The sequence below is a fragment of the Symphalangus syndactylus genome, chromosome 10 (assembly GCF_028878055.3).
Source record: "Symphalangus syndactylus isolate Jambi chromosome 10, NHGRI_mSymSyn1-v2.1_pri, whole genome shotgun sequence".
NCBI classification, from domain to species: Eukaryota; Metazoa; Chordata; class Mammalia; order Primates; family Hylobatidae; genus Symphalangus; species Symphalangus syndactylus.
In genome coordinates this window covers 61,422,137-61,448,272 of record NC_072432.2, presented here as the reverse complement: position 1 = coordinate 61,448,272, position 26,136 = coordinate 61,422,137, and the positions used below count along the sequence as shown (strand labels likewise).

The 26,136-nt window shown below is 44.8% G+C and overlaps 1 protein-coding gene and 1 long non-coding RNA gene across 6 annotated transcripts in view; one reads left to right on the top strand and one right to left on the bottom strand.

Moving 5' to 3' along the window:
* The window catches only part of LOC134731526 (uncharacterized), a 94,128-nt gene that overhangs the window by 10,633 nt on the left and 57,359 nt on the right, over positions 1–26,136 (bottom strand). The window contains exon 3 of the long non-coding RNA XR_010113862.1: positions 23,975–24,067. This is a non-coding gene — a long non-coding RNA (uncharacterized lncRNA). The remainder of the gene's footprint in view (positions 1–23,974; positions 24,068–26,136) is intronic.
* Positions 1–26,136, top strand: part of SHROOM3 (shroom family member 3) — a 358,912-nt gene that overhangs the window by 298,269 nt on the left and 34,507 nt on the right. For all 5 annotated transcript variants that reach the window (XM_055297255.2, XM_055297258.2, XM_055297257.2 and 2 more), the window contains 2 exons: positions 10,611–10,742; positions 19,922–23,087. In XM_055297255.2, the coding sequence (XP_055153230.1) occupies positions 10,611–10,742; positions 19,922–23,087 (3,298 nt within the window). The remainder of the gene's footprint in view (positions 1–10,610; positions 10,743–19,921; positions 23,088–26,136) is intronic.

Below are 26,136 nucleotides of genomic sequence, written 5' to 3'. Positions count from 1 at the left end.
AAAACAAAAAAAAAAAAAAGAAAAGAAATGAAACAAGGGGTTAGGGATGCTGTCGAGGGCTAAAGGATTTCTCAAAAATAATGTCTTTGCTAATGGAGTGTTGAAGGACAATGGCCACCTTTTTTCGTGTTTTGAAAGATTCTTGTTTGTTTCAACTCTTTTAAAAATTCTTGAGACCTTTTCTGTCTTCTGTGAACATATTATAAACATCTCAACACCATCTGGATCTATGAATGAAACAATGTTATGAGTGCAGCTCAGTGTTGTTTGACTTGGTCCCAGTTTTCCATTGCTATATGTTTTTATCATTAGTATTTGGGGCCTATCATTTTCCTATAAACAGGAAATGCCTAAAAAGGGATGTTGTTCAAATATATATCATCTATTATACTATACTAAAGAAGATATAATCTCTCCCTGAATTCTTTCTTTCTTTCTTTTTTTTTTTTTTTTGAGATGGAGTCTCACTCTGTTGCCCAGGCTGGAGTGCAGTGGCGCAATTTCGGCTCACCGTAACCTCGCCTCCCGGAGTCAAGCGATTCTCCTGCCTCAGCCTTCTGAGTAGCTGGGATTACAGGCATGCGCCACCACACCCCGCTAATTTTTGTATTTTTACTAGAGACGGGGTTTCACCATGTTGGTCAGGCTGGTCTCGAACTCCTGACCTCGTGATCCGCCCACCTCAGCCGCCCAAAGTGCTGAGATTACAGGCCTGAGTCACCACACCCGGCCTCCCCCCGAATTATTTCTACAGTGACATTTAATTGTTCATATTGAGTTTATTTCCTTTTTAAAATGTGAAAGGGGGCAATTTAGCAGTAATTATCAAAATTGTAAGTGCATTTACCCTTTGAGCCAGCAATTCCACTTTTAAGAATTTCTGCAGACATTTCAACATACGTAGAAAACATTATAGGCCGGGCGCGGTGACTCACGCCTGTAATCCCAGCACTTTGGGAGGCCGAGGCAGGCGGATCACAAGGTCAGGAGATCGAGACCATCCTGTCTAATGTGGTGAAACCCCGTCTCTACTAAAAATACAGAAAATTAGCCGGGTGTAGTGGTGGGCACCTGTAGTCCCAGCTACTCGAGAGGCTGAGGCAGGAGAATGGCGTGAACCCGGGAGGCGGAGCTTGCAGTGAGCAGATGTCGCGCCACTGCACTCCAGCCTGGGCGACAGAGCAAGACTCCGTCTCAAAAAGAAAAAGAAAAAAAAGAAAACATTATATGGACACAGTTATTCATTGCAGCATTATTTGTAATAGCAAAAGACTAGACATGAAAAAGTGTCTACAAAAGGGGTCTGGTGAAACAAATATATGCATGCAGTGGAGTACTAGGTAGCTGAAAGGAAATAAAGGTATAAGGAAGCTCTGTAAATACTGATATAGAATGATCTTCAATATGTTTGAGGGCTTTTATTTGAGAAGGGGGGTCTCAGTTTTGCCCTGGCTGATCACAAACTCCTGAGCTCAAGCAATTCTACCACCTCAGACTTTCAAGTAGCTGGTACTACAGGTGTGAGCCACCATGCCCAGCTGAATATGTATTGTTGAGTACCAAAAGCAAGGGATAGAACAGGCCATGAAGTTTCTTTTGGGAAAGGAGTGAAATGAGATTATATGTTCATGTTTGCCTGTATTTGCATAACAGAACACTGGAAAAGATACATGAGAAATTCATTACAGTGGTTAGCTTGTAGGGGCAAGAGAAATGGGTGTGGTGGAGGAGGAATACCAGAAGTAAATATGGGGAAAATATGAAGACTTTATAAACTTTATAAATTTCGATGATGCATACGTGGTTATTTATATTAATCCAGATACATTTATATATGTTTAAAATGTTTCATAAGCTAGGCACAGGGGTACATGCTATAGTCCTAGCTACTTAGGAGGCTGTGGTGGGAGGATTGTTTGAGCCCAGGAGTTCAAGGCTGCAGTAAGCTATGATCATGCCACTGCACTGCAGCTTGGGTGACAGAGTGAGACCCTGTCTCAAAAAAAGATTTCATAATTTTAAAAATACATGAGGAAAAGGGGGAAAAACAGCAGTGGCATGTAAAAAGAATCTTTAAAAACAATGCTTTACTGTTCACAACAGCAAAGACATGGAATCATCCTAAAGAGCCATCAATGACAGATTGGATAAAGAAAATGTGCTACCTACACACCATGGAATACTATGCAGCCATAAAAAAGAATGAGATCATGTCTTTTGCAGGAACATGGATGGAGCTGGAGGCCATTATCCTTAGCAAACTGATGCAGGAACAGAGACCAAATTCTGCATGTTCTCATAAGTGGGAGCTAAATGATGAGAACACATGGACATATAGAAAGGAACAACACACACTGGGGCCTACTTGAGGGTGAAGGGTGGGAGGAGAGAGAAGATCAGAAAACATAACTATTGGGTACTAGGCTTAGTGCCTGGGTGATGGAATAATCTATACAACACCCGCAGTCCATGACACAAGCTTACCTATATAACAAACCTACACATGTACCCCTGAACCTAAAATAAAAGCTAAAAAAACCCAATGCTTTATCCCCAGCTAAGCACAGTGTTCAATAAGAATATGATAAAGATCTACAATTCAAATATTTGAAATTTTAATTTAATAGACCTAATTTGCAGAATATATTGATGTATTTTGTTTCTTTTTTGGAGGGTATGGGGGTGTTCGATTAGAACTTTGTTATGATGGACTTTGTCTCATAGTATTGCGCACTAAACAATAATGGATGGACAGATTGATGGGTTAGTAAGGGGTATAAGAAATATGGTAACTTTTATTTTGTGGTGCTGGTAGTCTATTTTGTATTCTTATACACTTGACTTAGGTCCAGTTGATAACTGGCAGAGTTTTATAACACTGCGCCAAAAAAGAGCCCATTGCAACATCTGTCATGACAGTTCATTAAAGAACAGCATCAACAAAAAAATTAGTTCTTAGAATTTTTTATTTTCCAATTTATAGTTGTCACTTTCTCCATTTATCCAAAGCATACCAATCTTTCAAGGTCGTCTGAAGTCCCACTGTACTACTAAGCCTTCTGGCTGACTTCAGAGCCCATTCATGTGAGCTTTTGGTGCTTGTATCCAAAATGCCTCTACAGCCTCGGTGGCCCAATATGATCTGAATTTTATACCATCTGCCCTTCACTCACAAGGCTCTGGCTATACTCTGTTGTATTCTTTAAAAACCCAAACTCATTCCTCCTCTCAAGGATTTTGCATTCATTTTTCCTTTGGAGCTATATATTCTTCTCCCAGCTCTTTGCATGGTTATTTCTTATCATTTAGGTCTTGGTTTGAATGTCACTCGCTCATAGAGGCTGTCTCTGACTTAAACGGGGACTTTCCATCACACTCTCACATGACCCAGTTTTATTTCCTTCAGAACCCTTATAACTATATGAGAATATCTTGTTTGATTTGCTTACTCCCTGTCTCCCTCCTCTGCCTCTCCCACCTCATTGCACAGTGCTCCTTACTTGCAAATTAAAAGCACAGGCTCTGGAGACAGATGCCTGGGTTTAGTAGCTGTGCTGCTCACTACATTTGTGACAGTGAACACATTGTTTAGTCTATATTTACCTCACTTTCCTCATTAATAGTCCTGTATCATAAAGATAATATAAAGGCTAAGTGAGAAAATACTCGTCAAGTACCTAGAATGGTGGTTGGCACTCAGCAGGCACTCAAATATTTTTTGAGTGAATGAATGATGCTCTGACTTTAATAGTTTTTCTTGCATCTGAGCCTCCCCAGCAAGATTATAAACTCTTAGGCCTTCCATGACGTTGCAGAGCTCCAACTATAATTTAACAAGGTCGAAGGCACATAGGTGATCAGTGAATACTGCTTAAAATACTGAACTTACTGTAGATTTCTCAGAAACTTGTTTTGCATTCTCAAATCTCTCTGTGTTAGGGCAAAATCATCTAAGAAGGACATCATGTCACTTGCAAATTCCAGTTTCATCAGCCTACCCATCCCATGCAGTTAAGCTTCCTTGTTTGTGGTTAGGAATGCAACAAAAGGGCTTTGTTTGAATTACACCCACACACAAAACTTAGTTTGCTAAATTTTAAAATTAAACCATCTTCTGACTTACTGATATGCTCATGATGTGATGTACTTTAGGAAAATATTTCTTTATGTTCTTAAATATTAAAGTGATCCCAAAATGTAAAATTAGTATGCCATGCTCTTTAGGAATGCTTATTAAATGCTTCACATCATTGAAAAAGTCAGTAAATAGCTGTTTAATTTTTTTAACTCTCAAGCTACAGTGAATTATATTTTCAAAATGAGAGACTATTTTAAAAATACTTTGCTTTTCAATAGGTAATACATGCGTATAGTATAAAATTTGAAAAGTTACAAAATGAAATACAGTGAAAATAAGTTTTCCTTCCCAGAGGCAATCATTGTATCTAGTTTCTTAAGTGTCCTTCCAAAAATACTCTTTACATTAATATACATACATGTGATTATGTTTTTCCCCACATACTGTAGCAGACTGTACATGTAATTCTGCATCTTACTAGTGTAACAATATATTTAGAGATATTTCCATATCAGTATGTATAGAGATACTTCATCCTGTTTAACAGCCATTATATGGATATACCACACTGAGTTAACTAGTCTGCTGCTAATGGACATTTAGGTTGTCTTCCAATCTTTTGATGGATATGTTATTTTAAAAATCATTTGCTAGATGTTGTCAAACTGGCCTTCATTCAGGTTGTACTGATACACTGGTGGGCTATTTTTGGTCATCGTTTTCAATTCTTCCCTTATTTCATCACTTAACCCCTATCTGTATGGTATGGAAGAATCTTATAAAACAAAGATTTATCTCAGAAGCCCTCTCCCAACATATGTTCTGCATCTAAAGGAAAAGTATTTTTTTTTTCTCGTGTTTTTGTTTTTTTCAGGGCCTTTTGATTTGCCTCCCCCTCCCCCCTCACTTAATCTATTAGAACTGTGATGAAACCTGATACTCTACCCAGGGCAAATAAAGTTACCTCTCCAACCTCCTCCAAAGAAAAAGCTCCAAAGTTGACTTTGCTGTCTTTGTATTGCAGGCATTGGGCCTACTTTCTAAAGCACTTATTTTATCTGCACTGTAGGAATTATTTCATTTGGTCTTTCCTGCAGAATGTAAGCTGCTTAAAGGCAGAGACAATATCTTAGTCATTATTTCTTTAAAATATCTCTTTAAAATTTGCTTAATTTTTTATTTTCTTAAATTGACATTTAATTGTACATATTTATGGGGTACATAACGATGTTTCAATACAAATGATGTATAGTGATGAGATAAGGATAATTAAATATTTTTAACTATCAGTTTCAACTCTTCTAGTCCTCACGTACCACGTCCCTGGAGCCCAATCCCGTGTGTCACCTCCCTCACTTCTCCCTCTTCCAGGTTAGGTTCATCATGAAAACAGAGGACATTGGGTACGAGGTCCCCTCAACTTTTTGTGCTACCTACTTGCTTTCACATTTGCCAGCATCCGCCTTTCTTCTATCTCAACAGCACTGGCTTTCCTCCTCCATAAGCTCATACCCGTCACCTGAGTGTTTGAATCCCATCCCTTCCTACCTCCTCCTGAGTCTTTAAGGAGTCCTCCTCCTGTGTCCTGTGTCTTCAGATGGGCCTGTGCACGCTCTCTGCCTTATAGACACTTGCTTGAACTTCTCATTTAAAATAAAAACAGCAGGAACAAAACCTTTTCACTCCCTGGATCCCTCCAGTCTTCTAGCTACCACCCTCTTCTCCCCTTTAGAAACAGGTTTTTGAAGGAATCATCTGCCCATACTGCCTCTGTCTTATCCCTTGTTCACCTTTAGCCCCATCCTAAATCATGCCATTGCAAGGACTTGCTAGTTGCGAAATCCCGTGGCCATGCATCTACCCTCATCACACTAACCTCTTTATAGCATTGCAGTGGTTGACAGTTTCCTCCTCTTCCTCACTCTCCCCACTAGAAATCTGTGAGACTCCCATACTTAACTTGTTTTCCTCCTCCTTCCGTGGTAGCTCCTCTTGGGCTTTTTCCCAGGCTCCCTCTCCCCTAAATTTTGATCATTCTCAGAGACTCATCCTTAAACCATTTCTTTGTCTCCCTGTTCATTCTCCCCAAGTCACTTATCTTCTCTCAAAGGCCCTGTGTTTTGTGACTGGTAAATTTCTATATGCAGCCCAGCCCTCAGTCCTCTAGTCCCTCTCCCTGCCACACCTCTCCACTGAAAGTCCCACAGGCACTCATTCGCATGCCCCAGAACGAGCCATCAGCATCCTGCTCATTTCCTCTTCTCTCTCTCCACTCCCATCCCCTCCATCTAAAAAAAAAAAAAAAAAAAAAAAAATTTAAGAGACTGTCTCCTGTCTCTCTGGAAGCTGGAGTGCAGTGGCACACAGTCATTGCTCACTACAGCTTCGAACTCCTGGGTTCAAGTGATTCTCCTGCTTCAGCCTCTGAGCAGTGGGGACTACAGGTGGATGCCACCACACCCAGCTAATTAAAAAAAAAAAATTGAGCCCCCTGCCTCAGCCTCCCAAGTAACTCAGCTTATAGGCACAAGCAAACTGGAGGGCCTATCTGGAACCCCTGAAGTTATCAGTAAACATTGTCTCACACCTCATCTCCTTGACAGGAAGACATCTTTTTTTCCTGTGGAGCCTGTGGAATTTATCACTTTCTATTTCTCTTGGGTGGGAAAATCTTCTCGGCTTCTAGCTAGGCATGGACAGATACTGTTGGGTGATGAAGCCACTGAAGAGCCATCCTTAGTGTCACGTGGTGCTGGTCTGAGGTCACGGTCCGTTGGTGTCCATTGGCTTCTCAAGGCCAATACCTAGTCCCGGGTCTAGTTTCTACTACTGAGAGTGATTCTGCCAACTCCCTTCACTAAGTTGTGGGAATGAGCAGTAGGAAGATGATAGTTTGTTCTTTCTCTTCTTTCTCCTAATGTATTTTGGGCCACTGGGGTCTAAAATGATACATACATGAAATGCCTCTAGGTATCTCATGCAAAAGGACTTTATTTTTTCATCGAGTCTGGGCTTTTGCTATGTGATTGAGCAGTGGCATTTGTTGAGTACCTGAAGTCATATATAACTGGGTTTAAACTCTTACTCCCAGACTTACTAGCTGTGTGATTTGAGCCAGCCCCTGACGGGTTTAGAGCACTAGGAAGGATTTCTAATAATTGGATGGAACAAGGTGATAAACCAGGAATCTAAGTCAGTGAGGCAGCCTACCTTCAAGGACCTGGTTGAAGATGCAGCAGCCTAGTTTCTGGGGACTTTGGTGTCCAAAATTAGAGAAGGACTAGCAGCAAGAATGCTGAACTGCTAAGATGCTGAGCCGTGAACCCTCAGGCTCCCTGCCTACCTGCACTGAGAAAAAGGTTGATTCGGCCGGGCACAGTGGCTCATGCCTGTAATTCCAGCACCTTGGGAGGCCAAGGTGGGCAGATCACAAGGTCGGGAGTTCAAGACCAGCCTGCCCAATATGGTGAAACCCCGTCTCTACTAAAAATACAAAAAATTAGCCAGGTGTGGTGGCACAGCCTATAATCCCAGCTACTCGGGAGGCTGAGGCAGAACTGCTTGAACCCAGGAGGTGGAGGTTGCAGTGAGCCAAGATTGTGCCACTGCACTCCAGCCTGGGCAATAGAGCAAGACTCCATCTAAAAAAAAAAAAAAAAAAAAAGGTTGATTCAACTTTAGAAGGCCAAGGCAGGCAGATCACTTGAGGCCAGGAGTTTGAGACCAGCCTGGCCAACATGGTGAAACCCCGTCTCTACCAAAAAAAAATACAAAAAAAAAAAAATTAGCCAGTCATGGTGGCATGTGCCTGTAGTCCCAGCCTCCTACTCAGGATGCTGAGGTATGAGAATCACTTGAACCCGGGAGGCAGAGGTTGCAGTGAGCCACGATTGCGCCACTGCACTCCAACCTGGGCAGCAGTGCTGAACTTCAAGGTTTAGTGGTTACATGGGACCTGTTATTGAAGATTAGAGAGGTATGGTGATATGGTTTGGCTGTGTCCCCAGCAAAATCTCATCTTTAATTCCCACGTGTTGCAGGAGGGACCCAGTGGGAGGTAATTGAATGATGAAGGCAAGTCTTTCCCATGCTGTTCTCATGATAGTGAATAAGTGTCATGAGATCTAGGTTTAAAAAAGAGGAGTTCCCCCTGCAAATGCTCTCTCTCTCTTTGCCTGCTTCCTTCCATGTAAGATGTGACTTGCTGCTCCTTGCCTTCTGCCATGATTGTCAGGCCTCTCCCCAGCCATATGGAAGTGCGAGTCCATTAAACCTCTTTCTTTTGTAAATTGCCCAGTCTCAGGTATGTCTTTATCAGCAGCGTGAGAATGAACTAATACATATGGGGACAAGGAGGCAAACAAATTGTCATATATTGGCTTCTGCTGTTCATGTCTTGAGTTTGCATCTACTTCATCTCCTTAGCCCAAGCTGTGCACCTGCTCCCTTTTGTTCCTTTATAGTTTCCAGGTGGGTGAGTTCTGTTTCTTTTTGGCCTATGTTTACCCCTGTGATTTCAGGTCACAGCCACTGCTCTGATGGCTCCCTTCCTCACCACCATGGCCAGGGTCCGAAAGGCTGTGACCATGGTAAGTCTCAGGCCAGGCTCTGCCATAATTATTGACTCAATACCTCACTGGGGAGCTCGGGGCTGGGTGCCTCATCAGCACCAGCAGTTCCTGCCCATTCCTGTCTCCGTCATCATTTACCATCCTTCCTTTTAAAGATCTCTGAAGGCTTGTCTCCCTACCCTGTCTACTCTTCATCAACTTATTAGTAATGGATGATGATAATAAGACTTAACATTTATTGAGCTCTTACTATGGGCCGGGTGTGTTTTCTCATTTTTAATCTCACAAAACCCCGGTGAATAGGTTCTACTATAATCTGCCTTTTATAGATAAGGAAACTCAGGGTGATTACAAAATTTACCTGAGATCTAAAAGCTAAAACCAGTGGTATTCAGTTTAAATCTGGATTAGAACCCAGGTTTGTCTTATCTCAGAGCTGATACCTTTAGCTACATTCCAGCCTCTCTCCCTCTCTTGAGAGGCAGTTGAATTTTTCTCACTTTTCCTGACCTATTTGGCAAGTCAAGCATTAGTCCACCTGACTACAGGCTCCTTCAATTCAGTAAATCTTTGTTGACTGTTTGAAAAAAAAATTGTGTATTTGTTTCCCTTGCTTCACACAAGAACATTTTCCTATCACCCTCATCTCTCTTTAAGGGGTTGATATATATGTGTGTGTGTGTGTGTGTTTTTTTTTTAAGTCATCATCTGTTTTGGGAAGCTCTTCCGTGTCTGCTGTATTTTTAAAGTTATTTTAGATTAAGATGCAGTTAATCCAGACTCTGATTAATCTTCTCACTTTGTAGATGAGCAAAGGCTTAGCTAAGAAGGGGAAGTAACTCACATAAGGTCAGACAGCAAGTTAATAACAAAGTCAGGGCAAGAGCCCAGGTCTCCTGACACCTGGTCTAGTATTTTTCTGATGTCCTAATACATCAAATTTTATTGGCTTCAGGGGAATTATTTTTCATTTATATTACAAAAACATTTATTTTTTCATAGAAAAGGGATAGGTGCATTTTTAGCTACAAGGCCAAGTACGACGAGTTGGAATAATTTACAGCTATTATTTTCGCCATATCCAAATGGATTCCTGGATGCCATAAAAGTGTTTCTAAACTGCAGAAAAATCCCCCTACCGTCTTACAGTTCAAGAATTTTCAGCATGAAATGCCTGATAGATTACCTGACTTTTTTGCCAAAAATAAGGTACAGCAACTCTCTCCTGACTCTGACTTTCTATAGTCCTTACTGAATTCATTCTTCAGTGTTGCAGTCTGAAGGACACCCACATTTTCCCTTTGTCTTTGTCAATTCTTTGTGTTGTAAGGGCAGGATGTTTAAAAGTTGAAGTCATTGACTTGCAAAATGAGAAATCTTAGAGAGCATTTTGTTCTCTAGACCATGTAGCTTAGAGCAGTGTTCACACTGAGGTTGCTGCTAATGTTTCTGCAGTTCTTACCAAGAAATTAATAGTATCACTTATCCAGCAACAGGATATGATAGAGGACTTCAAAATCCCCAGAAAATGTTTTGCCATATATCTAAAGCCCTTTGGGAAATGGAAAGGAATTGCAGGCTCCCATTTTTATATCTGGATAGATAGAGACCGAGAAAGACCAAGGCAACTCCATGTGCTTTACATTAATAAAGTATAAAATGTTAATATGTAGGAAGTCTAGGCGAAGTTTATGTGAGAATTCTTTACACTAATTTTGCAATATTTTAATGCAAGTCTGAAATTATGTCAAAATAAGTAAAAATTTTTACAAGTTCAGCAGAGAATAACAATGATTAGTCAGAGAAATAAGTAGCAAAATCTTCTTCTCAGTATTGACTTGGTTGCTTTTCAATCTCTGAGGACACAGCAGTCTTTGATTCCAAATCCACAAGTCACATCGGTGAGGAGACTCAGCTGAGACTTTGGCTAATGTTGGGGGGTCCCTCCTGTGTCTCCCCAGGCGCAGTGAGCCTGCAGGCCGACCTCACTCGTGGCACACAACTAAATCTGGGGAGAAGCAACCCGATGCCAGCATGATGCAGATATCTCAGGGTATGATCGGCCCTCCTTGGCACCAAAGCTACCATTCCAGGTAAGTGGCTATAGCTGAGACTGAAGGGTTTCTTTCTTTCTAATGTCATGTTCCCAGAAAAGAATGTTTTCTTCTCTGTTTTGAGAATGTTTTTTCTTATACTCACACTAAATATTAAATCTCTATCCGCTGCTTTTCTCATCCTCTTACAGTGCTTGACGTGTATATGAGTTACCTTTATATGCTGGGCTAGATCAACTTGAAGATCAGAATTATTTGAAGCACTGGCTGGCCATTTGAGATATTTATGGGGTCCATCAATTCTCAGACACTTCTCTACTGATAGCACTATATTAGAAAAATTGAGATTTTTCTTCCTTCAGTGCTTAATGTGCTTTCTGCTTTAGTCAAAACCGTATCCATTTTTATTCATGTGTTTGAACTCCCCATTTGGTTCTGCTCTTTCAATTAAGGTAATTTGTCCATCTTAGCTCCAACGGCACAACAACTAATGTACTGAGGACCACTCAGTATATACATTATCTCACACAGTGACTCATAGACTTCTTTAAAACAGATATAGTAGTATTAACCCCATTTTGCAGAATAGGAAATTGAAGCTTGGGGCTGGGTGCAGTGGCTCATGCCTGTAATCCCAGCACTTTGGGAGGCCGAGGAGGGCGGATCACCTGAGGTCAGGAGTTCAAGACCAGCCTGGCCAACAAGGTGAAACCCTGTCTCTACTAAAAATACAAAAATTAGCCAGGTGTGGTGTCATGAGCCTGTAATCCCAGCTACTCGGGAGGCTGAGGCAGGAGAATCACTTGAACCCGGGAGGTGGAGGTTGCAGTGAGCTCAGATCACGCCACTGCACTCCAACCTGGGTGACAGAGTGAGACTCCATCTCAAAAAAAAAAAAAAAAAGGAAATTCAAGCTTGGAAAGATTAGTTTGTCCAAGCTCAAACAACTGATCAGTACCCAAGTCAAGACAAATCCAAGCCAGGTTTCAAAGCTGCTGCATGTAATCAGTAGGTTATACTTCCTCTGCTTTTCTAGCTACTGTTTGTTATATGGGTCAAGGTTTGGTCAGGAAGAAGGAGAGCCCTCACAAGTGGTTTAGGAGAGGGGTTATAGAACGAGGGAGCACAGCCTGACCACCATCACACATTAGAGAGAGAACTAAGCCAGGACTCCCCTCCACTTCAGACTTGGAACCCATACAAACCAGAATCTATCTTCTGATCCCAGAGAGTTAGACTTCGTAGCTTATCACTTTTCGGAAATGCTTAGATAAAGCTAATGTAGCGAGGTAAGGAAAATAAGGGTCACTTAGTCCTTACATACAAAGGAGACGCAAGTGTTGGTATGTGTGTGCATGTGTGTTGGGAGGAGGAGGGGAGGCTGGAAGCTTCTGGAAGGATTACTTAATGAACAGATGGTAGCTATGCATTTGGCAAGGCCAGAACTCAATCACAGCCCTTAATACTCACGTCTGGTCAAGTCAAGGGCCAAATCCTAGACCTCTCACTGATGAACAGTAGCTCATGGAATTGAGCAGGACAAACCTCTCTCAGCATATCAGGGTAGGCTTCAGGCCACAGGAAGAGATAATGTCCTGGTTCCTTCCTGGTTACAGATGCTCCTCTCCCTTGCCCGTGTCCTTCCCAATCACCCTGAAAGAAATTATTCTCACTGTCTGAGCCATCTGTTCTCAGAGAGCAGGTTTCCTGGCAGTGTCTCCTGACCCTTCACAAAGCCAGACTGCTTTTGCTTTACAGGCATGGAGGTGTTGAGGGCCTTTAGAAGGTAAGGTGTGTGGAGCCTAACAATGAAGGAAGAATAGCGTAGTGGTAAGAGACTGGGCCTTTAAGTCAGACCTAGGTTTAAATCTCCCCTTACCCTTACGGTGTAAGCTTGAGCAAATCATTTAACCTTTGATCTTGGCTTCCTTTTCTGTAAAATAACTAGTACCTACGTCATTGGATTGTTGTGAGGATTATATAAAATAGCATATGTGCAATTCTTAGTACATAGTAAGCACTCAATGAATGATGACTGATTATAATAATTAAGCTGAAGACTTCAGGACACCATGAAACCTGGTACTGAACTTGAGGGTGAATGGCCAGCACACACTTATAAATGCAGGTGGGTATGTATTAACAGAGTGCCCTTCAACGGTGGGGTCCTTTGAGCGTCCTTACTCCTAACCTTCTTATGAAGCCCTAAATCCAAAGCCATACTGTGACTTAAAAAATGTGCTGGCCCTTCAGCAGAAATAAGCACTGCAATCAGTACTTAGAATGACTGCTTACAGTAACTATGGTGAGCTCCAGTAGGCCTCAGGGGAATGGGGCCGTCAGCACCAGAAGTACAGTATTTTCAAGGCTGTGCTTCTGCACCTCCTCCTTCCTCCTCTGCATCCCAGCCTCCAGAGGGGCTTACGCAGGTGGATCTGCCCTTGTGCCGTATCTACCACTCTGTCTCTCTGATTGAAGCTTCAAAATTGTTCCTCCTGACACAAGGACCATCAGCACAAAAGCACTGCTTGGGGACAAAAGGAGAAAGGAAAGTTCAAATAACCCAAAACGTTACAGATGTGTACATTCTCTCCTGCTGCAGCACAAACCACCCTGTGATGCAGCACAAACAAACCATGCCTGAGGCTTGCAGCTTTGGCAGAGGGCTTGACCCCCATGCTGAGTTCCGCCTGTGGGGTCTGATCTTGGCAGCTGCAGGTGGAGAAGTGCCCCAGGTGTGTTTCTGAGGAGCACAGTGGCATCTAGTGGTCCAGTGTGCCACATCCGATGGCTGGTATCTCTCTGACAGCCTTAGTTTAAGTTCCAGAAACCAATCTCAGTCCTAAATTTATGGATCTGTTTCTTGTTAAGAAGCAGGCGTATGAGGGGGTAAGAGTGTGTCCGGAATTGGTGGGTTCTTGGTCTCACTGACTTCAAGAATGAAGCCACGGACCCTCGCGGTGAGTGTTACAGTTCTAAAGGCGGCGTGTCCGGAGTTTGTTCCTTCTGATGTTCGGATGTGTTTGGAGTTTCTTCCTTCTGGTGGGTTCGTGGTCTTGCTGGCTCAGGAGTGAAGCTGCAGACCTTCGCAGTGAGTGTTACAGCTCTTAAGGCGGCACGTCTGGAGTTGTTCGTTCCTCCCGGTGGGCTCTTGGTCTCACTGGCTTCAGGAGTGAAGCTGCAGACCTTCGCGGTGAGTGTTACAGCTCGTAAAAGCAGTGTGGACCCAGAGAGTGAGCAGTAGCAAGATATATTGCAAAGAGCAAAAGAACAAAGCTTCCACAGTGTGGAAGGGGACCCAAGCGGGTTGCCACCGGTAGCTCAGGCAGCCTGCTTTTATTCTCTTATCTGGCCCCACCCAAGTCCTGCTGATTGGTAGAGCCGAGTGGTCTGTTCTGACAGGGCGCTGATTGGTGCGTTTACCATCCCTGAGCTAGACATAAAAGTTCTCTACGTCCCCATCAGATCAGTTAGATACAGAGTATGGACACAAAGGTTCTCCAAGGCCCCACCAGAGCAGCTAGATACAGAGTGTCGATTGGTGCATTCACAGACCCTGAGCTAGACACAGGGTGCCGATTGGTGTATTTACAATCCCTGAGCTAGACATAAAGGTTTTCCACATCTCCACCAGACTCAGGAGCCCAGCTGGCTTTACCCAGTGGATCCTGCACCGGGGCTGTGGGTGGAGCTGCCTGCCAGTCCCGTGCCGTGTGCTCGCACTCCTCAGCCCTTGGGTGGTCGATGGGACTGGGCACCGTGCAGCAGGGAGTGGCGCTCGTCGGGGAGGCTCCGGCCGCACAGGAGCCCATGGAGGGGGTGGGAGGCTCAGGCATGGCGGGCTGCAGGTCTTGAGCCCTGCCCCGCAGGAAGGCAGCTAAGGTCCGGTGAGAAAGCGAGCGCAGCGCCGGTGGGCTGGCACTGCTGGGGGACCCAGTACACCCTCCACAGCCACTGGCCCAGGTGCTAAGTCCCTCATTTCCCCTGGGCCAGCAGGGCTGGCCGGCTGCTCTGAGGGTGGTGGGGCGGGGCCTGCCAAGCCCACGCCCACCCAGAACTCCAGCTGGCCTGCAAGCGCCGCACGCAGCCCCGGTTCCCGCTTGCACCTCTCCCTCCACACCTCCCTGCAAGCTGAGGGAGTGGGCTCCGGCCTTGGCCAGCCCAGAAAGGGGCTCCCACAGTGCAGCGGTCGGCTGAAGGGCTCCTCAAGTGCTGCCAAAGTGGGAGCCCAGGCAGAGTAGGCACCGAGAGCAAGCGAGGGCTGTGAGGACTGCCAGCACGCTGTCACCTCTCAAGAGGATGAGGGAGAGACAGGTGTGAGGTGAGACAGAGAGAGAAAGAGAAGTATGGAGAGACTGAAGATGTGTAATTTAACTGTGAGCTAGGTTGGATTTGGAATTTCACTGAAATTGTATTTCAGCTGCTTTCTATCAGACCCTTGACACTGTTTTTTGCTGCCCTACGGAAATCTCACCCAATGGTTCTGAAGTACTAAAGTACTTTAGAAGAGACTTTGAAAAGTTACGTAGTCCAGCCCCCTGACAAGAGGCTGAAATAGCAGTATCAAATCAGTGATTCATTCATTCAGCAAATCTGTATGAGCATCCACTATGTCTCAGATGCTTTGTAGGTATTGGGAGTACAATGGTGAACAAGACATAAAAAGCCCCCTACACCACAATATTTGTTTCCCAAAATGTGTTCCGTGGAATAACAATCCACTAGATACTTCTTAGAAAAAAAAGGTTTCTGGGGTCAAGTAAGTTTAGAAAACATCTCTTAGTATTATATATTTCTCTTTTAGAACAACACATGAAAAATGGTTTGAGAGAACAATAGTTTATAAAAGACTCAGAAATCTTGCAGTAAATAAAATTGTTTAGCTTATTTAGCTCAATATTTTCCAAACATATTTAATCATCTAAGGAATTAGTGTTCTGTGAGCACACTTTAGGAAATGTTTTCATACACTTATTTTGTGCTCCATGTTTTAAATATTTTAAAAATATTTTTTTTTTTTGAGATGGGTCTCACTGTGTTGCCCAGGCTGGGGTGCAGTGATGCGATCAAGGCTCACTCTGGCATTGACATTCTGGGCTCAAGCGATCCTCCCGCCTCAGCCTCCCAAAGTGCTGGGATTACAGGTGTGAGCCACCGTACCTGGTAGATACCTGTGTTTAAAATACTTTTAAACACACAAAATAGAATGATATTATAAAAATACATATATCTACCACAGAATTAAAAAGCATTTTATGTGTACTTCAGTTCTTTAAATATTATAGATACAGTCAAAGTCTCTTTCACATAACCAAAGGGATATGATATAATGTCAAGTAGTGGCAGGTGCTGTGAAGAAAATAAAGCAGGGTAACAGGCATAAAGGAGAGAAGAGATACTCTTTAGTTAGTTCCAGGAGGTCCTCTCTGAATGAAACGAGGAAGTAAGCCAGGTGAAGAGCACTCCGGGTGGTGGGAGCAGCAAGTACAAAGACTCTAAGACCCTGAGATGGGAATAAATTTCCTGGGTTTGAGTTTTAACAGGGAAACTATTATGCTGGAGTGCAGGGAGCAAGAAGAAGAGCAATAGAAAATGAGGCGGGAGAAGTAGCCAGACCATGGTAAGAACTTTGATCCACTCAAGATGCACCCCTCTTGAGAGTAAGGCTGGCTTTATGTGAGTTGGAATTGTTGCAGGATTGAAAACCTTCATTCCAAGTTTTCTTACCCATCATTAAAAGTGCCATTTTGGTGGCATCAATGGCAAAGGTAATAAAAATGAATATTTCCAGACAGCAGTGGAAGAACTCGTCCTAGTGAGTGATATCAGTGCCTGTATTCCCCAGGCAGCTTGGGAATGGTAATTCTGAAGGGACAGAACCCTCTCTGGGCAGGAGGGAAAGCACCTGACAGAGGCCTCCCATGACCTTTCTACCTTAGGTTTGCTACAGGAAGGAACCCACTATACCCTTGCACTGGTCTGATTAGAGATATGTGTAACAGAGATTTCATATTTATAGACACTATCTGTATTTTAAGATATGTTAGGCTGGGCATGGTGGCTCATGCCTGTAATCCCAGCACTTTGGGAGGCCAAGGAGGGTGGATCATTTGAGGTCAGGAGTTTGAGACCTGCCTAGCCAACATGGTGAAACCCCGTCTCTACTAAAAATACAAAAATTAGCTGGGCATGGTGGTACATGCCTGTAATCCCAGCTACTCGGGAGGCTGAGGCAGAAGAATTGCTTCAACCCAGGAGGCGGCGGTTGCAGTGAGCTGAGATTGCGCCACTGCACTCCAGCCTGGGCGACAGACTGAGACTCTATCTTAAAAAAATATATATGTTAGTGATAATATTTTCCCCACTCGATAGTGTTTCAGTTAACCATCAGTTTATTTACTTTGATTTGTTGTGTGTGTTCCTATGTTAGATTTGAATTATCCTTTCAATGAAAGACTGCTAAAATTGTCAGCAGTTGGGAGGAGGATTACCTAATGTCTCCTACCTTCATAGAAATGGTGAATGAAACGGCCCTTATGGGGTTCCATTTCCCCTGGAAGTATTAGCTCTAAAAAGGAAGCAGACTGGGTCACACAGGATTATCCACAAGGCTGTCTAGTGCTTCTTTAGTAGGACCTCTTTATTCAGAGGGGAATGAAGAAATTCAGGGTAGGGGGTAAAATCTTTGACATATGCCATGCCATTGAGTGCCGGGTCTGATTTCCCTGATCTGGCTGGCCTGGGAGCTATTTCCTTCCTTTCTCCCTTTAATTTATACCTATCCGTCCCAAAGTAGGATGCGCCATTCAGTAAACTGACTTTCTCTGATGGAGAAAAATTGCATTCTTGAGGAGAGCTGCTGAACGTGTAGTCTCCTTTTCCTTATATTCTAGCACAAGTTTTGACTCCGAATATGGTTCTTCTAGTCTCAACATATTATCTGGAGATATTCCAGCCATAAAGCATTATCACATACTTGACCAATAAGACACTACATTTATTTACATGTGATCTAGAAATATAAGAATACATCATGAATTTTAATAGTGTTCAAACGCCTATCCATTTAAAAATAGAAAATCTTGGGCAAGAACTTCTAGTGATTTACCCTCCTTTAGAGAACAGTGAGTCACAAACATTTGAACCACTTATTCCTTTGTATATGCCCTCCCCATGTGTGTATATATATAGAGACAGAGACAGTCATTTTTTAGAGCAGTTATAGTTTCATAGTGAAATTGAACAGAAAGTCCAGAGATTTCCCATATAGTCCCTGTCCCCATACATGCACAGCCTCCTCCATTTTCAGCAACCCCCACCAGAGTAGTACATTTGTTACAACTGATAAACCTACATTGACACATCATAATCACCCAAAGTCCATAGTTTATATTAGGGTTCACTGTTGCTGTTGTGCATTTTGTAGGTTTGGACAAATGTATAATGACATGTATCCACCATTATAGTATCATACAGAATAGTTTCACTGTCCTAAAAATCCTCTGTGCTCACCCATTCCTCCTTGCATCGCCCCTAAGACCTGGCAACCACTGACCTTTTTATTGTGTCCATTATTTTGCCTTTTCCAGAATGTCAGTCATGTAGTTGGAATCATACGGTTTGTAGCCTTTTCAGACTGTCTTTTTTCATCTAGTAAAATGCATTTTAGTTTCTTTCATATTTTTTTCATGGCTTGACAGCTTTTTTTTTTTTTTTTTTTTTTTTTTTTTTAGTAATGAATAACATTCCATTGTGTAGATATGCCAGTTTATTGACCTACTGCAAAACAGCCTTGTTGCTTCCATGTTTTGGCAATTATGAATAAAACTGCTGTAAACATCCATGTGTGGGTTTTTGTGTGGACATGAGTTTTCAGCTCCTTTAGATAAATGCCAAGGAATGTGATCACGGGATCTTATGGTAAGAGTATGTTTAATTTTGTAAGAAACTGCCAAACTTCTTTTAAAAGTGGCTGTGCCATTTTGCATTACCACCCGCAATGAATGAGAGTTTCTCTTGCTCTACATCCTCACCAGCATTTGGTATTGTCAGTGTTCTGGATTTTGGCCGTTCTAATAGGTGTGTAGTGGTATCTTGGTTTTGTTTGGTTGTTTTTTGTTTTTGCCTATGACAGAGCCCTCAGGAGGTCCTGAGAACATGTTCCCTAGTATCTTGTTGTTTTAATTTGTAATTTCCTAGTGACTTATGATGACAGCCTTTTCATTTGCTTATTCACCATCTGTATATCTTCTTAGGATGTCTTTGGCCAGTTTTTAAATCAGGTTGTTTTCTTATTGTTGAGTTTTAGGTGATTTTTTTTAAAATACATATATTTTGAGTTTATAAGTAATTTTATTTTGAGACAGCTTTCTGGAGTTTACAATGCCATGATTGATAGTCTTTTTCCGCTTCTCCAGACGGGCTCTGAAAACCATCTGGAGGAGCTTGTAAATGAGAAAGTCTTGCCTTCCTAAATGTATGAGGAGGCTTTGCTTTGGCTTTTGGAAGTCATCCACAGGTGATGGAATCCCAGCACCCAAGAGCCCCTGTGATTAAGCATTCTCATAAAGCTTCCCTCTCCTTCCCTCTTTCCCCTTCGCTCTGCCTCTCATGAGCTTTTTCTGACTCTAATTTCTCTCGTTCAGCTTTGTGTTTAGCTTTCCTACCACAAACAAATTGTTTCTAGTGCAGTTAAGATTCCAGGAAGATTGCCAGGGTGTATCCTTCAATTCCATAAAAAGGAAAGATATTAACTAAAAACATATACATGTGCACACAAAGTCTCTTTCACCCGTGCCTCTTCTCTTACTAAGCTTTTCCCCTCTTCCCACAAACAACCCCAGTAGACACACAGTTTCAGTCTCAATCACTCTTCTACCTCTCTCATTTCTTGGCACATGCAAAATGTCATTTCCAGCATGCAGCAAATCACATCAAAGTGCTGCCTGTGCCCAAAGGCCACGTGGCTTCCTCTGAGCTCCTCATTCCTCTCCTTGCTAGCCTGGGTGATTAGAGGCAGATAGGTTAGAGTGTTGGGCAGTTACTCCTAGCGATGACACACAAGGAGGCTGAGCAAGGCCCAAATATGGCCCTTTTTACCCACCCTTCCAAACACCAAACCTCTTGCACAACAGAACATTTATAAGCTGGGTCCTCTGCCTGTAAGCCTACTAAATGATAACAGCTCGGTGGTACTGACTGCTTTGTCTTTCTTCCAGCTCTTCTACTAGTGACCTTTCCAACTATGACCATGCCTATCTAAGGCGGAGCCCTGACCAGTGCAGCTCCCAGGGGAGCATGGAGAGCCTGGAGCCCAGTGGGGCATACCCACCCTGTCATCTTTCCCCTGCCAAGTCCACCGGCAGCATTGACCAGCTCAGCCACTTCCATAACAAGAGAGACTCGGCTTACAGCTCTTTCTCCACCAGTTCCAGCATCCTAGAGTATCCACACCCTGGCATCTCTGCCCGGGAGCGTTCAGGCTCCATGGACAATACTTCTGCTCGAGGTGGCCTCCTTGAAGGGATGAGGCAGGCAGATATTCGCTATGTAAAGACAGTCTATGACACCCGGAGGGGAGTCTCAGCAGAGTATGAGGTGAGCTCTTCAGCCCTGCTGCTTCAAGGTAGGGAGGCCCGAGCCTCAGCAGATGGTCAGGGCTATGATAAATGGTCTAATATTCCTCGGGGCAAGGGAGTGCCACCCCCATCCTGGAGCCAGCAGTGCCCCAGTTCCTTGGAGACTGCCACGGACAACCTTCCTCCTAAGGTGGGTGCACCCCTGCCTCCAGCTCGGAGTGACAGTTACGCAGCATTTCGGCACCGTGAGCGGCCCAGCTCCTGGTCTAGCCTTGATCAGAAGCGGCTCTGCCGGCCTCAGGCAAACTCTTTAGGCTCCCTGAAGTCTCCGTTCATAGAGGAGCAGCTGCATACTGTGCTGGAGAAGAGTCCAGAGAACAGCCCCCCAGTGAAGCCCAAGCAAAACTATACCCAGAAGGCCCAACCTGGCCAACCTCTGCTGCCGACCAGCATCTACCCCGTACCTTCCCTGGAGCCACACTTTGCCCAGGTGCCTCAGCCTTCTGTGAGTAGCAACGGTATGCTCTACCCTGCACTGGCCAAGGAGAGTGGATACATAGCCCCTCAGGGAGCATGCAACAAGATGGCTACCATTGATGAGAATGGGAACCAGAATGGATCTAGCAGGCCTGGGTTTGCCTTCTGCCAGCCCTTAGAACATGACTTGCTGTCCCCGGTGGAGAAGAAACCAGAAGCTACAGCCAAGTATGTCCCCTCCAAAGTCCATTTCTCTTCAGTGCCTGAAAATGAGGAGGATGCCTCCTTGAAGAGACATCTCACACCTCTCCAAGGCAACAGCCCACATTCCAATGAGAGAAAGAGCACTCACAGCAACAAGCCATCTTCTTATCCCCACAGCCTCAAATGCCCTCAGGCTCAGGCCTGGCAAGCGGGTGAAGACAAGAGATCTTCCAGGCTCTCAGAGCCCTGGGAGGGCGATTTCCAGGAAGACCACAATGCCAACCTCTGGAGAAGGCTGGAGAGAGAAGGCCTAGGCCAGAGCCTGTCAAGCAACTTTGGCAAGACCAAGTCAGCCTTCTCATCTCTCCAGAACATTCCTGAGAGTCTGAGAAGACACAGCAGCCTGGAACTAGGCCGGGGAGCCCAGGAGGGTTACCCCGGGGGCAGGCCCACCTGTGCAGTCAACACCAAGGCAGAAGACCCTGGGAGGAAAGCAGCTCCTGACCTCGCGAGCCATCTGGACCGGCAGGTTTCCTACCCGCGGCCCGAGGGGAGGACCGGTGCCTCGGCTTCTTTCAACAGCACAGACCCAAGGCCCGAAGAGCCGCCTGCCCCCTCTCACCCACACACATCCAGTCTGGGCCGGAGGGGGCCCGGCCCAGGCAGCGCCTTGGCTCTTCAGGGCTTTCAGTATGGGAAGCCCCACTGCTCGGTGCTGGAGAAGGTCTCCAAATTCGAGCAGCGAGAGCAAGGGAGCCAGAGACCGAGTGTGGGCAGCTCCGGTTTTGGCCATAACTATAGGCCCCACAGGACCGTCTCAACTTCCAGTACTTCTGGGAATGACTTTGAGGAGACAAAAGCACACATCCGTTTCTCTGAGTCAGCTGAACCCCTAGGCAACGGGGAGCAGCACTTCAAAAACGGGGAGCTGAAGTTGGAAGAGGCTTCCCGGCAGCTCTGCAGTCAGCAGCTGAGCGGAGGAGCGTCGGACATCGGCCGTGGCCCCCAGAGGCCGGACGCTCGGCTCCTCCGTAGCCAGAGCACCTTCCAGCTCTCTAGCGAGCCAGAGAGGGAGCCCGAGTGGCGGGACAGGCCGGGTTCGCCCGAGTCGCCCCTGCTGGATGCCCCCTTCAGCCGCGCCTACCGGAACAGCATCAAGGACGCACAGTCCCGTGTCTTGGGGGCCACCTCCTTTCGACGTCGGGACCTGGAGCTGGGGGCGCCCGTGGCGTCGAGGTCCTGGCGGCCTCGACCTTCCTCGGCCCACGTGGGGCTGCGGAGTCCCGAGGCGCCGACCTCCGCCTCCCCGCACACGCCCCGGGAGCGGCACAGCGTGACCCCCGCCGAGGGCGACCTGGCCAGGCCCGTGGCCCCTGCCTCCCGGAGAGGGGCTCGCCGGCGCCTGACTCCCGAGCAGAAGAAGCGCTCCTACTCGGAGCCCGAGAAGATGAACGAGGTGGGGGTCGTGGAGGAGGCCGAACCGGCACCCCTGGACCCGCAGAGAAATGGAATGCGTTTCCCAGAAAGCAGCGTGGCCGACCGGCGCCGTCTCTTTGAGCGCGATGGCAAGGCCTGCTCCACGCTCAGCCTGTCGGGGCCCGAGCTGAAGCAGTTCCAGCAGAGCGCCCTGGCCGACTACATCCAGCGCAAGACCGGCAAGCGGCCTACCTCCGCCGCCGGCTGCAGCCTCCAGGAGCCCGGGCCACTGCGCGAGCGCGCCCAGAGTGCCTACCTCCAGCCCGGCTCCGCGGCGCTCGAGGGCTCCGGCCTCGTCTCGGCCTCCAGCTTGAGCTCGCTGCGGGAGCCCAGCCTGCAGCCCCGCAGGGAGGCCACGCTCCTGCCGGCCACAGTTGCAGAAACCCCGCAGGCTCTCCGAGATCGTAGCAGCTCCTTCGCCGGTGGCCGCCGCCTCGGGGAACGGCGACGCGGGGACCTGCTTAGCGGAGCAAACGGTGGAACAAGGGGCACCCAGAGAGTGGATGAGACCCCCAGGGAGCCATCCTCCTGGGGGGCCAGGGCCGGGAAGTCCATGTCGGCCGAGGACCTGCTGGAACGTTCGGACGTCCTCGCGGGCCCTGTCCACGTGAGGTCCAGATCATCTCCCGCCACCGCAGACAAGCGCCAGGTATGTGCAACCAGCAAGTCCTGGCCTCGTTCTGTCCCTTCCTCCCTAGAAGCTTTAGTGGGGCTCCCCAAACCCCCACACTCTCACCCCCTCTCCCAGTTCAGTTTTCCTTGTGATTACAGAAAAGTAGCATTTGTTTTCATGAGTTGAGTTTCTCAAGTGTCCCTTACCTGGTTTCCTTACAAAGATATAGGTATCTAGATTACCTATATTGTTATACAGATTCTCTATCTATCTGTCTATCTCTCTGCATTTTAGGAAATCACCACCTCTCAATGGAAAAATGCAAGATTAGGAAAAATTAGGGATTATCTTTTTTGTTTTTTGCTTTTTTTTTTTTTTAATGGATTAGAGTCTGGGTCTGAGTATTTTAAAAGTTTTAGCTTTGCACCCTTTCTGTTTCTACTGGACTTTGCATCTACAAAATAGCTAGAATGATTGACATTGATAGTCACTGGTTATTGAATTCCTGGCCCTCAGCTAAGTGTGTGGCAGGTCCTGAGCTAAGTGTAATCTACATTTATTATTTCATTTAACCCTCATGATAATCCTGTGCAGCAGAGTATATTATACAGGTCAGACCCCTGTCTCTCGGACTCCCACCTCAGCTCTTTCTGTGCATTATCCTGGTGAGGAGAGAAAATAAGAAACTCAAAATCTCACATAAAAGGATTTTCTAATAAAGGCACCAAATGCTGCAAGGATTATAAAGTACTTTGCCCTGAAAATTTTAAGCAGTGCTAGGAATAGAAGCTGAGCATTCTGACTCCTAGGAGCCTGTTAATTTCCCTAATTCTTAGCCTATCCTCAGGCTTCACGTCCACTGTAGATCAGTGGCCTGCCTCATGCTTCCCTTCCCACCAAAGAAAATAATAGGAATCACATACCTGTTAGCACAGGAGAGGAAGAACTCCGCTCCACTGCCCCCTCTCAGATTCTGCTGTTTTCCCTTTCAGAGAAGTCAGCCATTCAGCAAGCATCTGTAGAGCATGTGTTTATGAAAAATGCTGTGGTATAGCATCAAAGGATACACAAAAGAAAAAAAATAAGGCTCATGCCTTTCTGCGGTTCACAATTGAGCAAGGAATACGACCTTATATATATAAATCTAATATGACTAGTGAATGCTTTGGGAATGGTGATCAATAATATGCTATGGAAAGGAAAGTGATTAATTCTGAGGTGATCTGAAAGTGCTTCTCCTGAAGGGAAATGGGATTTTGGGCCAGGATGTAAAAGATGGGCATGATGACAAGAGATTAGGGGAGAGGGGATGCATTGATGGGAAGAAACCAGTTCAGACAAAGCAAGATTCAGCAGTTCTGGCTGAGAAGTTTGCTGCACTCTATCACACACATACAACAACAAATGCTACTTGCTCTTACCAGTCAGATGCTTATAGGGCAGGATTTTACAAGTTTTTGATAAGGATTTAGCTCTTTTTCAACATTCTCATTAGGGAGGCCTTTCTACCTCCAAAAACAAAGTCGTCATGGAAATCAGTTCCTCTGTATGTGACAATTGATCCATCTCTGGACTGAAATAATGACTGCAGGAGGCTACCATTTTGAACTACTTGTAGCCTGAGACCTTCTCATATATTTGGCAGGTCTGGCCTCTCCTCAGCCAGCTTGAAATCCTCTCTGAAACACGCAACCCTCTATTTTCTTCTCCTTTAATTCCTCTTCATTGCAGAACAACAGATACTAGTGATGGAGCTTAAGTGCACATCAGACTCTTGCTTGTTTCCTTCTGAGAGAAAATACTGTCCCCTCCCAGATGATTTCTGTTTAGAATTGTACAGAAATACTTTCTTCCAGTATAAACCCCTGACAAATGTAGACGCAACTTCCCATAAGCCTTCAGTAGCCTTTTCCTTCCTTCAGAATGAACAGAGCTAATTCCCACTCCCTATCCTACCACTAACATACATTTAAAATCCATCTATGTAACATACAATTTCATTTAGCTTGACGGATTTTAGCACTTAACTGCATAGCAGTCTAGACACCTTCCTTTCTCTCCCCGTGTTTTAAAGAAAATAAAAACGCTTAGGTGAAAACCAAATCATTATTGTTTATTCCCCATTAGATATTGTTATTTTGTCTTAGAGGTTGGTTGGATGGCTATGAATGTTATTTTATCTTTTCCCCCAAATATTTCTTAAGCCTGGTTGATTAAGAAATGAAGCTAAAACATGGGTGTTGGGAGAAGTGAAGAGATTCCTCCAAATCCCAATTAAATACTTTGTATTATTTGGAAAACTTTTTAGAAAGACAAGTGAATACAAAACAGTACTTGGGCATCCTTTTCATAAACGGAATGCCATATTTAGATGTTATTTAATTTGGGGAATATGCAGGCAGAGGGGGAATATTTCCAAGTGAAATACTTCTTTTGTACTGCTTTGCTCCAACAAATTCTGAAATTTCTGAACAATGCATCGTCTCTTATATTGTCACTGTGCCAGGACTGCATTCTTGAGCTTCCTCCCTCTCCTGGTCTCCTGCACAGCAGCCAGACCTTAGCTGACTGGAGAAGCATCTCGTGGCAAGGCAGTCTGCTCCTTGCATCCTCTTCATCATCTGCCTTATTTGTAGTTATGATGAGTAAAAAATAAAACAAAGTTACTCTCACCACATAACTATTGTGGTTATTATATATATATTTTTCTTATTGAATAAATTTCAAGAACATTATCAGTAAGCTTTTGGGAAGGTTTGTTAATCAATCATTTTTCTTATCCTTGCTTTAGAGAATTCTGACAAGTTAAGTGAACTTGTAAAGACTGTCTGCCTGAGTTAAAACCAAAATGTGGAGTGTGTTTCTGCTGCTGGCTTAGTTGATGCTATCTCCAACAAATGCTGCTTGCTCTTACCAGTCAGATGCTGACAAGGCAGGATTTTACAAGTTTTTGATAAGGATTTAGCTCTTTTTCAAAATTCTCATTAGTGAGGCCTTTCCGCCTCCAAAAACAAAGTCATCATGGAAATCAGTTCCTCTGTATGTGACAATTGATCCATCTCTGGCCTGAAATAATGACTGTAGG